This window comes from Lepisma saccharinum, chromosome 3 (assembly GCF_977018435.1).
Source record: "Lepisma saccharinum chromosome 3, izLepSacc3.1, whole genome shotgun sequence".
NCBI classification, from domain to species: domain Eukaryota; kingdom Metazoa; phylum Arthropoda; class Insecta; order Zygentoma; family Lepismatidae; genus Lepisma; species Lepisma saccharinum.
This window is the reverse complement of record NC_139231.1, coordinates 47,926,136-47,936,783: the sequence shown is the minus strand read 5'-3', so window position 1 is coordinate 47,936,783 and position 10,648 is coordinate 47,926,136. Positions and strand designations below refer to the sequence as shown.

The 10,648-nt window shown below is 37.6% G+C and overlaps 1 protein-coding gene across 1 annotated transcript in view; it reads right to left on the bottom strand.

Moving 5' to 3' along the window:
* Window positions 1-2,157: 2,157 nt before the first annotated feature.
* Window positions 2,158-10,648, bottom strand: part of LOC145985778 (lachesin-like) — a 423,684-nt gene continuing 415,193 nt past the window's right edge. The window contains exon 9 of the mRNA XM_083119859.1: window positions 2,158-2,657. Within this exon, the coding sequence (XP_082975985.1) occupies window positions 2,515-2,657 (143 nt within the window). The 3' untranslated portion in view covers window positions 2,158-2,514. The remainder of the gene's footprint in view (window positions 2,658-10,648) is intronic.

Genomic DNA, 10,648 nt, shown 5'->3' with positions numbered 1-10,648 from the left:
GAACAGAGTTAAACAAAAGTAGTAACTGATACTTGACTGGTGAAATATGGTAGCCTTAATTAGAATTTACATTTACGATACCCTGTGCGAGTTGAATTCTTTTGTTGGAGGGGAGGGTAGACATACTTCATTCAGGTATAAAATTTTGGGGCATAGACCTTAATTAAGTGGACTGTACTGACATCTCATTCTAAGAGAGGAACTTTTAAGGGGGGAAAGAAAAGATGAAATAAGTCATAGAGAATTAAATAACGTGAAGGTAAAATAAAGAAATCAAAGAGAACACGAGAGGGAGAGAGAGAGAGAGAGAGAGAGAGAGAGAGAGAGAGAGAGAGAGAGAGGGGAAGAGGAAGTGGAGAAAGATGAAAGAGACCGTGAAAGAGAGATAGAAAATAATGAAAATATGGAAAACACACGCACAGAGAAAAGGAGATAGAAAGAAAGTGAGAGAGAGAGATAGAAAGAGAGAGAGAGAGAGGAAGGAAGAGAAATATAGAAAGAGAGAAAGAGATAAAATAGGAATAAAGAAGAAAATGAGACAGAAAACTGTAAAGAAAACACGAAAAACAAATGACCAAGAAGAGAACTGAGAAAAGAAGCTAGAAAAGAGAAACAAGATTAAATAAAAGAGGAAGGGAAATAGTTCCTAAAATCAACGAAAAAAGGAAGAATATGTAGGTAATTTTCTTTTACTCCAGCAGAATGGGCAAGTTCCTTAGTGTTCCTTCCTTAAGGTGCCCATATCTCCATTACACACGCTCCACCATTGCATTGCAATTGCAATTGAACGTAGTATGTTGGCCAACTTGAGAAACATAAGGAAGTTAGAGTGAGCAAGGTTTGGAATGTGTAGATGTGGTGAAAGCCTATCGAATGCTGGTAACCTCTATCTCTACACCCTACGCCATATTGTGATTATATCAACGTGCCTGTGGGAATTTCATATTCATTTTGAACCTCGGGAGCTGATTTTGAACCCCTTAAAGCGATAGAAGTTACGTTAGAATTGTCATAATAAGAGAACAATGACAACTGTAATAATATTTAGGTTCTAGGAGATAATATCTCGGAGGGTGTCCATCCCGATAGTGCCCGAAGATTGCATTAGAAGTTTCAGTTGTACTTCCCTATTTCGTTATTAAATGATAAGAATGAGAGAGAGAGAGAGAGAAAGAAGGAAAGCAAGTCAAATGGAGAGAATGAAGGAGAGAGAAATGAGGAAAGAAAGTCAAATGGGGAGAATGAGGGAGAGAGAAAGGAGGAAAGAAAGTCAAATGGAGAGAATGAGGGAGAGATAAAGGAGGAAAGAAAGTCAATTGGAGATAATGAGGGAGAGAGAGAGAAAGGAGAAAACAAAGTCAAATGGACCAAACACTGTAGTGAAAGAAGTTAAGAAGCTTGAAAAGTGATCACAAAGAAAGATAGAATCTAGTTTGGGGAAAAAGGAAGAGATGAAGAAGGCAATGTGAATTTGTCGGAGCGACTGCGAGAGTGTAGAATATAAAGAAGAGAGAAAAAGGAACAGGTGGTGAACATTATAAAAAGGAGACAAGAAGCACATTCTATAGGTCAGTAACAACGCGCTTGACGATCTCTTTATCTGTCGATTGTGTGAAAAATGTATAAGAAAAGAAATAGAAAATAAGAAAATACCATATACCTTGTAGAATAAACTGGTCGAAGACCATGAAGAAAATTTGAAGGGAATTAGACGAATGCATTTTGTCAGTATTAGAAGAAGAGTAATATTATTGAAATAAAATTATAGAGAATAGAGAATGAGCAGTGGAATAAAAGGAACAGAAATAGATTAGCAACAGCCTTCTCTTTTCCCTGGTAAGACTTTGAGAAGAATGAAGGCATAGCAGAGAAACAGAATAATACTAGAATGTAATCTTGAAGGCTAAGAAATGAAATATGTTATTAAAAAGCTAAGAATCTAACTTTGTTGTAGTCATTGAAGGATTGCAGTTTGTATGTGTAATAATTAACATAGGTCTATATATTAAACGGAGATTGAATGTTTCTTTTGGGGGAAACTTCCAACCACACACATTTATCTGCTCTCCTCTCCACATTGCGACTTCACACGCACTCGCCACAATACGCACCATATCAGCATCCAACTATTAATATAACGAGTGTAAACGAAAAAAAATCTACACTTTGTTCCTCACTCAGGGTACACAAAAACCAGTACGAATAATTTGGCCTCAGATTGATGATGGACGAATACAAGGTTCATCTCCTCGGTTCATTCATTGCTGCCTCAACAATCACCGTTCTGGCAGTGGTAGGACTCCATTGACTCCCTATAACAAAGCTTGCGTCACAGAACCAACTCATTGTAAATAACCTTTAACACAGCGACCTCTTCGGATGGGCAAATTCAATGTTCTCCAAGCACTATTCACCAACAGCGTTGTTACGAATATAAAAAACAAGCGATAATGATTGGACGTTGGAGGTTGTAAGTAGTCCATTTGTAGAGATTGAGAAGTATACTCAGGCTCGTCACCGGAGACCTTTACTCAAAAGTGCCAGCAGGAGTAGCAGCGAAGTTGGCAGACTGGAAGGTCTTCTTGAAGAACCTGCCATGTCCTCCAGCACGGCGTTCTTCGTTCTTGAGCTCTGCCCTCTGGGTGCTTCAGCGAGACCTGAAAAGAAAAGAAAAAAACATTAAAAATACAAATTAAATTACTCCTACTTTTACCAGTCTAATTGCATTGTTACAGAATTACATTAAAACGCCTCGGGAACTTCTCGTTTTGTGATTTGAAGCAACAACAAAGCCATTATGTTAACTTCCTTTGTAATTTTTGTATTCATGAACAACAAACGATGCTCTTTTGTTTCAACGAAAGTAGAATGTAAAAGAAAATGTAAGATATGCGTCATGTACAGGGGAAAATAAGGTAATCAAGTTTTAAAATTGCTTATAAAAGATTCAAGATAGGTACAGTACCGGTAATTGTCTTTGGAAAAACAAAGATGATTTTCTCCTATTCACATAATACATAAGTACATACATACATAATATATATATATATATACATATTAGGGCTGAGCCGATACCACATTGAACCGATACCGATACTTGAAAATTGTTTAAAATACTGATTAATATTACAGTAATTTTTAAGTTTTCCACTCGAATTAATGGCATCAATGTACCAAGAGTTTTGCTTTAAAATAGTATTGAAAGAATTACACAAAAATATTTTTTCATAGAAAACCGGTGATTGCACTAGAGTTTGAAAATAAAACATTTTAATTTGAAATATAATACAAACTTTAGAAGCGAGAGGGGAAAGGTAGGCAAGCCAACACGTTTGTGACAGCACTGTGCAGAAAATGTAAAAGTTTTTGAGCTGAATATTTAATAGCAGCTACATACATACATTTGAAGACAAATTTGGTATTGCATTTGGGATAAATCAGTAAACGTGTTCAACATGACTGACGACAATCTAGCTCTTTGTTAAACACGCTATACCGTGTGTATCTTACATTTTACTTAAAAAGAAAGCTGTCTATGCTTCATTTTCGGAATATAAAGAACTAAACCCATAATAACTTTAGGATGAGCTATATTCTTACAATGAAACTATTAAAAAGTAGTGCGCAGTTTAGGACCGGAATGCAGTCCAAACCGAAAATATTCTGACTGGAAGAACTGCCTGAAATTGATAGCTTTTCAGCCAAAAGTTTTACAGATTCTGAACATTTTGCAGGATTACATTTCAAGTAAATTGGTCAAATATGTAGTTTCAACATAGAAGGCTTGAAATCTAGAAATCGTGCAATTTACTGGAAAAACACACTTGGATCGGTTAATGTCCGGTAGAGACATCATTACTGTAATTGTTCTAAATAAAATACACTTATCCAATTAAAGAGAAAGGTTGTATTATTCAACGGAATGTACCCTGAATGTTGAGACGCTGTTTATATACGACGAATCGGTAATGGATATAGTCCGGATTTTTCATGAATGCCTATTTTCTTTCAGTGAACAGAACACAACAATCACTGCACGTGAATTCTATCGTGCCTAAAATTTCCTATTTCGATTTGTTAGTGCCTACATTAGTCAAAGACTCAGTTTCCGCTGCCATACAATCACCGTAATATGACCTTAGCGATTTTTAAAGTATTAATGGCTGCTATGAAATTAACCATAATTAATGCAATTTTATTGATTCAATTATTAAAATAGGCCTCCCCGATGGTGCAGTGTCGCCTTGTAATCAAGAGATCCCGGGTTCGTTACCTGGTGGAGGCACATAGTGGTTCGGATCCCACTTTAGACCATAGGTCTAGTCCCGATTAGCCTAACTGCATAAAGTGGACTTAAAACACCAACTAAAAAATCAATTATTAAAATATATTTATTTATTATGCATATAACTGCAGTTTATAATCGTTAGCTATCTGTATGCATTATTAAATGTTCAAACTTAAATTTGAAAGTTTCGTTCTTACATGTCTGAATGCTGTACATACCATAGACTTATACGTATATTGTCGCACTAATGCCAAAACCAGGAATGTGCTAAATCTTACTTTTGAGATTAATATTCAAGATCCACGAAAAGGTTTTACATTTGGATTAATGTCGTCATCGGTAAAATATCCTACCTAATTATGGCTATTTATTAGATCATATAAATTAGTATGAATCTATCAACAAAAAGTAGTCAGGAACTGCACTAGGTGAAAAGGCAAAATTTGCACATTCGTGGTTTTAGCATTGATGCGACGCATTATATCGCACATGTGCTCACGAAAAAAGAAACAGGTTCGCGTCCTGTTTTTGTAAATTAGCAAGCAGACTGTTAAATTTAAACGGTAGAATATTTTAAATTTTACAGTAACTGCTAACACCATATAAGTACCTAAAAATATTTTTGAAAAAGTTGGGAAGTTTGTTTTGGTACTTGGGTTATTTCACGGGATGAAAATTGGAGAATAATTTAGATCTTAAAGGATGAGTGAAGTAAATTGATAAATTGAAATTTGTCATAAAAGTTTCTTGCGAAATTGAGATAATTGTTTTGAATATGAAAGTATGTTTGGGCGAAAAAGAAAAAGAAGATGTTTTAACTGTAGTAGCTTGAAACAATTATTAATATAAACTACAAATCTTCCATTATTTCAGAAAGTTATTGGAGAGAAAAGGTTTCCTGCTTTGAAAACCAATAATAATGCTAACACACATAATATTCTCAGTTTCTGTTAATGCGATTACACCAACTTTTGTCTTTATCTGGAAGTTACTGTTGTTAATGTCATGGAAATATGTATTACTATTTTCGCCTCGCCGATGGCGAAGAGGTCGTTGCCTTGTAATCAAGGAGTCCCGGGTTCGCAGTCCAGATTAGTTTTTCTGTGCATAAAGTGGATTTTAAGGACTTCAATACAGTACAAGAGTTATTACCATTTGGAAGCGAAATTTTCAATGTTAAACTGTTGACTATTTATAATATTACAAGCTATTGACAATTATATAATTTTACTTGGACAGCTTTTATTACCTAGAAATCCAAGCTCTAGTAATGGAGGAAACAAGAGGTTTCATTTTAAGTGAAAACAAAGCTTGTTCGTACCTTCGCTATTGATCTTGGTGGGAGTTAGTTGTCGTCGCCTTAGGATGTCCGATTGCCATGGACACAGGAATCTCACCTGCTGTTTTCCCCAATATACGGATTTATTGATTGATCTCTATTGTCACCACAAACGGTCTCCAAGAGAGATCGCAATTCTTAAGAGACTCATGCAGAGCGGTTACAATAGATCTTTGAAGGAACTTACACGAAAAGGCAATGCTATACAAACTCCACCATTGTTGGTTTCTGCTTATGCCCGTAGCAGCCATGAGCAATTGGACAAAGAAAGGAATTCAATTTAGAAAGCATCCCCGAAGTAGAAAAAGGCCCAGTTCATTTGTCTAGCAGCATCGACTGAACATAATCCTTGATATCTACGTAGATGGCAGTGTTGTCCTTTGTTGCCAAGTCATTGGTTTACATTTCCAAATTTCTAGCGACTTCACGCATATTTCGTAAGGACGGTAGAAACATTGCGTTGTTAAATTAACGCTTTAATTTGTAAGATTAAACTACATTTTTCAAATCCTTTATCTCTTCCACTCCTGAATACTGTTCTCCCATCTGGACTATGGCTTCTAAAACTAATCTATCCACGATTGATTCTGTCCTCAGCTTTTTTCTCGCCATTACTCACCATAGAATACCTTTTCTCAGACACCTCCATAAAACAGATATTATGTCTAATTTGAATATCCAGTCACCACACACTCGTCACGAACTAGCAGACATGAATTTTTTTCATAAAATCATTAATGGCAAAATTAAAACCGAATTCCTAGTCAATCAATTTCATCTACGAGTACCCGCAAGGTCAACCCGCCAACTCTTTCACATTCCCGCTACAAGGCTCTCTCTTCTACAGCGATCTCTTTACTATAGTCTCCCCCACTTATATAATAAGTATTGATAATTTCTTGTCAGACCACAGTTTCCGACAATCGCTAAGAATGTACGTGTAACAATTTCTTTTTTTCCGAACCACTATGTGGCTCCACCGGGTATCGAACCCTGAACCCCTTGATTACAAGGCGGCGACGATACCACTGTGCCATCGGGGAGGTCCTACGGACAGTAGGCCTGAGAGAAATTGGTTAGGTTAGGTTCGCTCTATAAATGGACAAGAAAGAAATGTGCCTACGCATTGACCAGGCCGTCGGCTTAATGTTTTAGACAGGCAATCAAATGGCTCCTTTTGTATGCATCGGCTAATTACCCTTTGTGGAATTTTGCTCCCTACTGGTTTTGTGGCAATGGAGCATACAATCTAAGTACTACTTTCAACTAGCGATGGACTTCGTTCTGGATGTGACGCTGAACCATAGCCAAAGTCACTATCAATTTCCTCAACATTATTGCCTCTTTCGTCCATCATAAGTGTGTTAAACTCTTAAACAATAACCCCTTCTTGAAATAGCTGCTAGGCCTCCCCGATGGCGCAGTAGTAGCGTTGTCGCCTTGTAATCAAGGGTTATCGGGTTCGATACCCGGTGGAGGCACATAGTGGTTCGGATCCCACTTTAAACTGTAGGTCCAGTCCCGATTAGTCTTTCTGTGCATAAAGTGAACTTAAAACAATAGCTCAATAACAATAACTCAAGTATCTGCTTTTTAATCTGTTTGAAAACTACAAGTTCTTCCCTCGTTGTTGTTTGCTCCGAAATACCGAAGAAATCGGCCAACAACGTAATGTTTCATTGTGTATAATGCACACAACAGCTCGCACTCTCTGTACAACGAATAGAAATGATTCCATATCTCGTCTTCTCCGTGCTGTTCCTACGTGTACACCTCTCCCCTCTCCTACTGCCACCTATAGTCCATAGCATATCAAATTGGACCAGACGAATTTCTCGTTCTAAAACAATAACCAAACTGATGTTCAAATATCAGCGACAATGACAAGGACCCTTCCATCAATGTAAACAACTACACAGCACCCATTACCGAATAGAAGAAACACAACTTTCCCATTAATATCCTGGACTTTGACATGTCCTTCCCAGGACCTCCATGTGGTTGCACCTTGGAATTGTAAGCTTTTTCACAGTTGTTTTTAATAGTGGAATACCTAAGTTTGCCTTTGCACGTTCTGTTTGTGCCGAATTGCTGTGTTAGTGCCATATCTGTGTGTGATTAACACGAACACATTACTCAATATGTAAAGTTGACGTCAGAAGTTCTTGTGACGTGTTTGGTGTTTCACCATGGAATTGCGCGTGTGTTTCTCGGTGGAAACAAAAGGACATATCCCGTGAACAGTTTTCAGTACACGATAATTTATGCTAGTGTTTTTGCATAATTTACGTTGTGTTTATGCTGTATATTTCAACTTATTTTCATGTTTCAATTATCTTGTAAATGTTTGAGTGACATCAGCGTGTTGAAGTACACGGTCCCACCTTGTATATTTTAATCTTGTTGCTGACGTCACATTATTATTTTTTATAGTTTTCTGATAAAGTTTTGCATTAAGTACAGAATATTTTAATTGCAAAATTCACTACATAATTTTGTACTGTTACTGTGTCTTTTGTGCAGTTGGTTATTGTATATTAATGTTTTTTCACGCTTTTGCACATATAATTTCCGTTCTGATACTAGTCGTCTGTGACGACAAAAAGAGTAGAAAAACCGGTCCGTCGGCCCAGATTCTGAACCATTTTTCATTTGCTCTTTCAAGTGTATATATGTCTAATGAGCTTTGTTTAGATTCTCCTTGGTGCTCGTGGGGGTGTGATTCGTGTGGAGGACCTGTGTAGGGTGCAATACACCTTACGGCCCTCTTGTTCCATACACAACTCGTTGCGCCCTGACACGTGTTGAGGAGTTTGTAGTTGCTAATTTGCAATTTCGTGTTATTATTTCAATGTTGATTTTTGTTGTGTGTTTGGTCCCGAGATTTTTGGTGCTCGTTGTGGTGAGGTTCGTGCGGAGGACTAGTGTGGGGTGCAATACACCCTACGGCCCTCTCGTTCTGTACACAACTCGTTTTCGCCCTGGCACTTGTTGAGGGTCTCTGTGAGAACGTATTTGTTTGATTTGGGTTTCGAACCCTAAACCCTTCTTGAGACCGCTGTCTCGGGATGTGATATTGTCTACATCTGTTTTGACTGACAACCAGTTTGAGTTGATATATTTTGTTGACATCATTTTGCCCTTGTATACTTATATACATTCTTTTTTAACTGCATAATCGAAATAAACAGATTCCTGAATCTACGTATATGTCAAACGTAAGTTCTGAGTTTTGTTTTGACTGCAAATCTTAATGCTTTCCCGTGCTCTGAGAGGTGTCATTTGTATACCATTATAGAGTCTCATGTTGTTCATGAATTAAAGTATCGATAGTATTATTATTGCTACTAATATCCTATTGTTGAACCTTCGGCACAACCGTGTCAACTTTAACAAGAAAGCGCATATTTTATCCAAAAACTCAATATGCTGACCAAGGCAGAATTTATTTTATTTTAAAACATAAACTAAACGTTACGTTTCAACCTTCTAGCAAGGTCTTTATCATACTCTAAACAATATATATATATATATATATAAGGTTATCATGGAAACAAGGCTTAATGGTGGTATATTTTACTCAGAGTTCTTTAAATTTGTAGAATACCCTTTCCGTTAAACCGGAAAAATCGTTAAAAAACTCATAAAAGTTGCTGTAACTTTCGTTCTGCCCTTTCCAACAAACTCTTTTGTCGGAAAAGGGAATGCGGAAGAAAGGACAGGATGAAACCAGAGCGAACTCTACCGTGTGATTCCGGAAACTCTCGTGTTAGTTATAGACATTCTAGTAGGCAAGTCAATTCTTGTACAGGAAACGCTGAAGAGCTATCCGACCCTTTCTGTTGCTACATGGTAAGGATCTCTTCAGTGGAGTTTGCAGTAACTTTTATGTAACTTATCGAAGATTTTTCCACGAATTCTTCCAGGTCACTTGACTCCCCGCACAATCCATGGAGCTTCGTTTCTACTGAAATACCAGTTAGTGCAACAAGGCAGGCATATAATGGCCAGCCAACCTCATTAACGTGCGGAGTCGTGGCTGGACAAGTTTTCGGAATATCACAAGGGTCTCAGTGTCTAGCTGTCCACTCGCACATTCCTTTAAAACATTGCCAACTTCCACTACCGGACTGCTATCCATATCTTACCGTAACTATTCCACAAAACTGAAAATTATGATCATCCGACAATTACCTAGGTATGTAAGTTTTTCTTTCTCGAACACTCTTATTCGAGATACTAACTTGCATTAAACTCATGACAGAAATCTAAATGGACAAGACTTCATAATTCGGTGTGGTGTGTAAGGGGTGACACTTTCCAAAGACATTCAAGCGTCAAACTTTCTTCCACTGACACTATACACTGTCCCAATCATCTCTGGGGCAAGGTCGCGCATAGCGACAGAAGGGGAGGGGGGAGCGAATGGGCAGAGCGAAGCATTGTACGCTACTGGGAAGGCTGGTAACAGCAGTCGCTTTTCCCCTTCCACGCAATCCCGTTCCTCTCACCTGTCATTGGTGGAGTCGTTTCGCGTCACTAATTCCGCAGAGACTTTTTTCGTTCGCCTGCTCCAGGGGGCAGAGTGTAGACTGAATTTTGCAGACAAGCGAGGCTCTGGGTCACAGAGAGTATAATCCTCCATCGTGTCGTCGCTACATGTTTGTGATTATTACTTCAAACATCTCATCTTCGTGATTAGCCAAGCGTGGAACAAAAGCGAAGTAAAATAAACGAAATCAATCAAGCATTTAGCATCCTATTTCTAAGGTGTTCGAAAATTTATGATTTTTGTAAAAGGTTTTATTATTGGCCCAAAATGCGTAAAAGTATTATGAACTATTTAAGAAACTGTCTTTCATGTGCAAGGGATAAACAATGTACCTTTAAAATTTCAAAGGAAGAGTTACATGTGTATTCAACCAAACCTCACTACTTACTTTCAGCCTACTTAATTGGTCCATTACCTTTGTCCAAAGGTTTCCAACACATATTAGCCATTGTAGTATGTAATGAGTAAA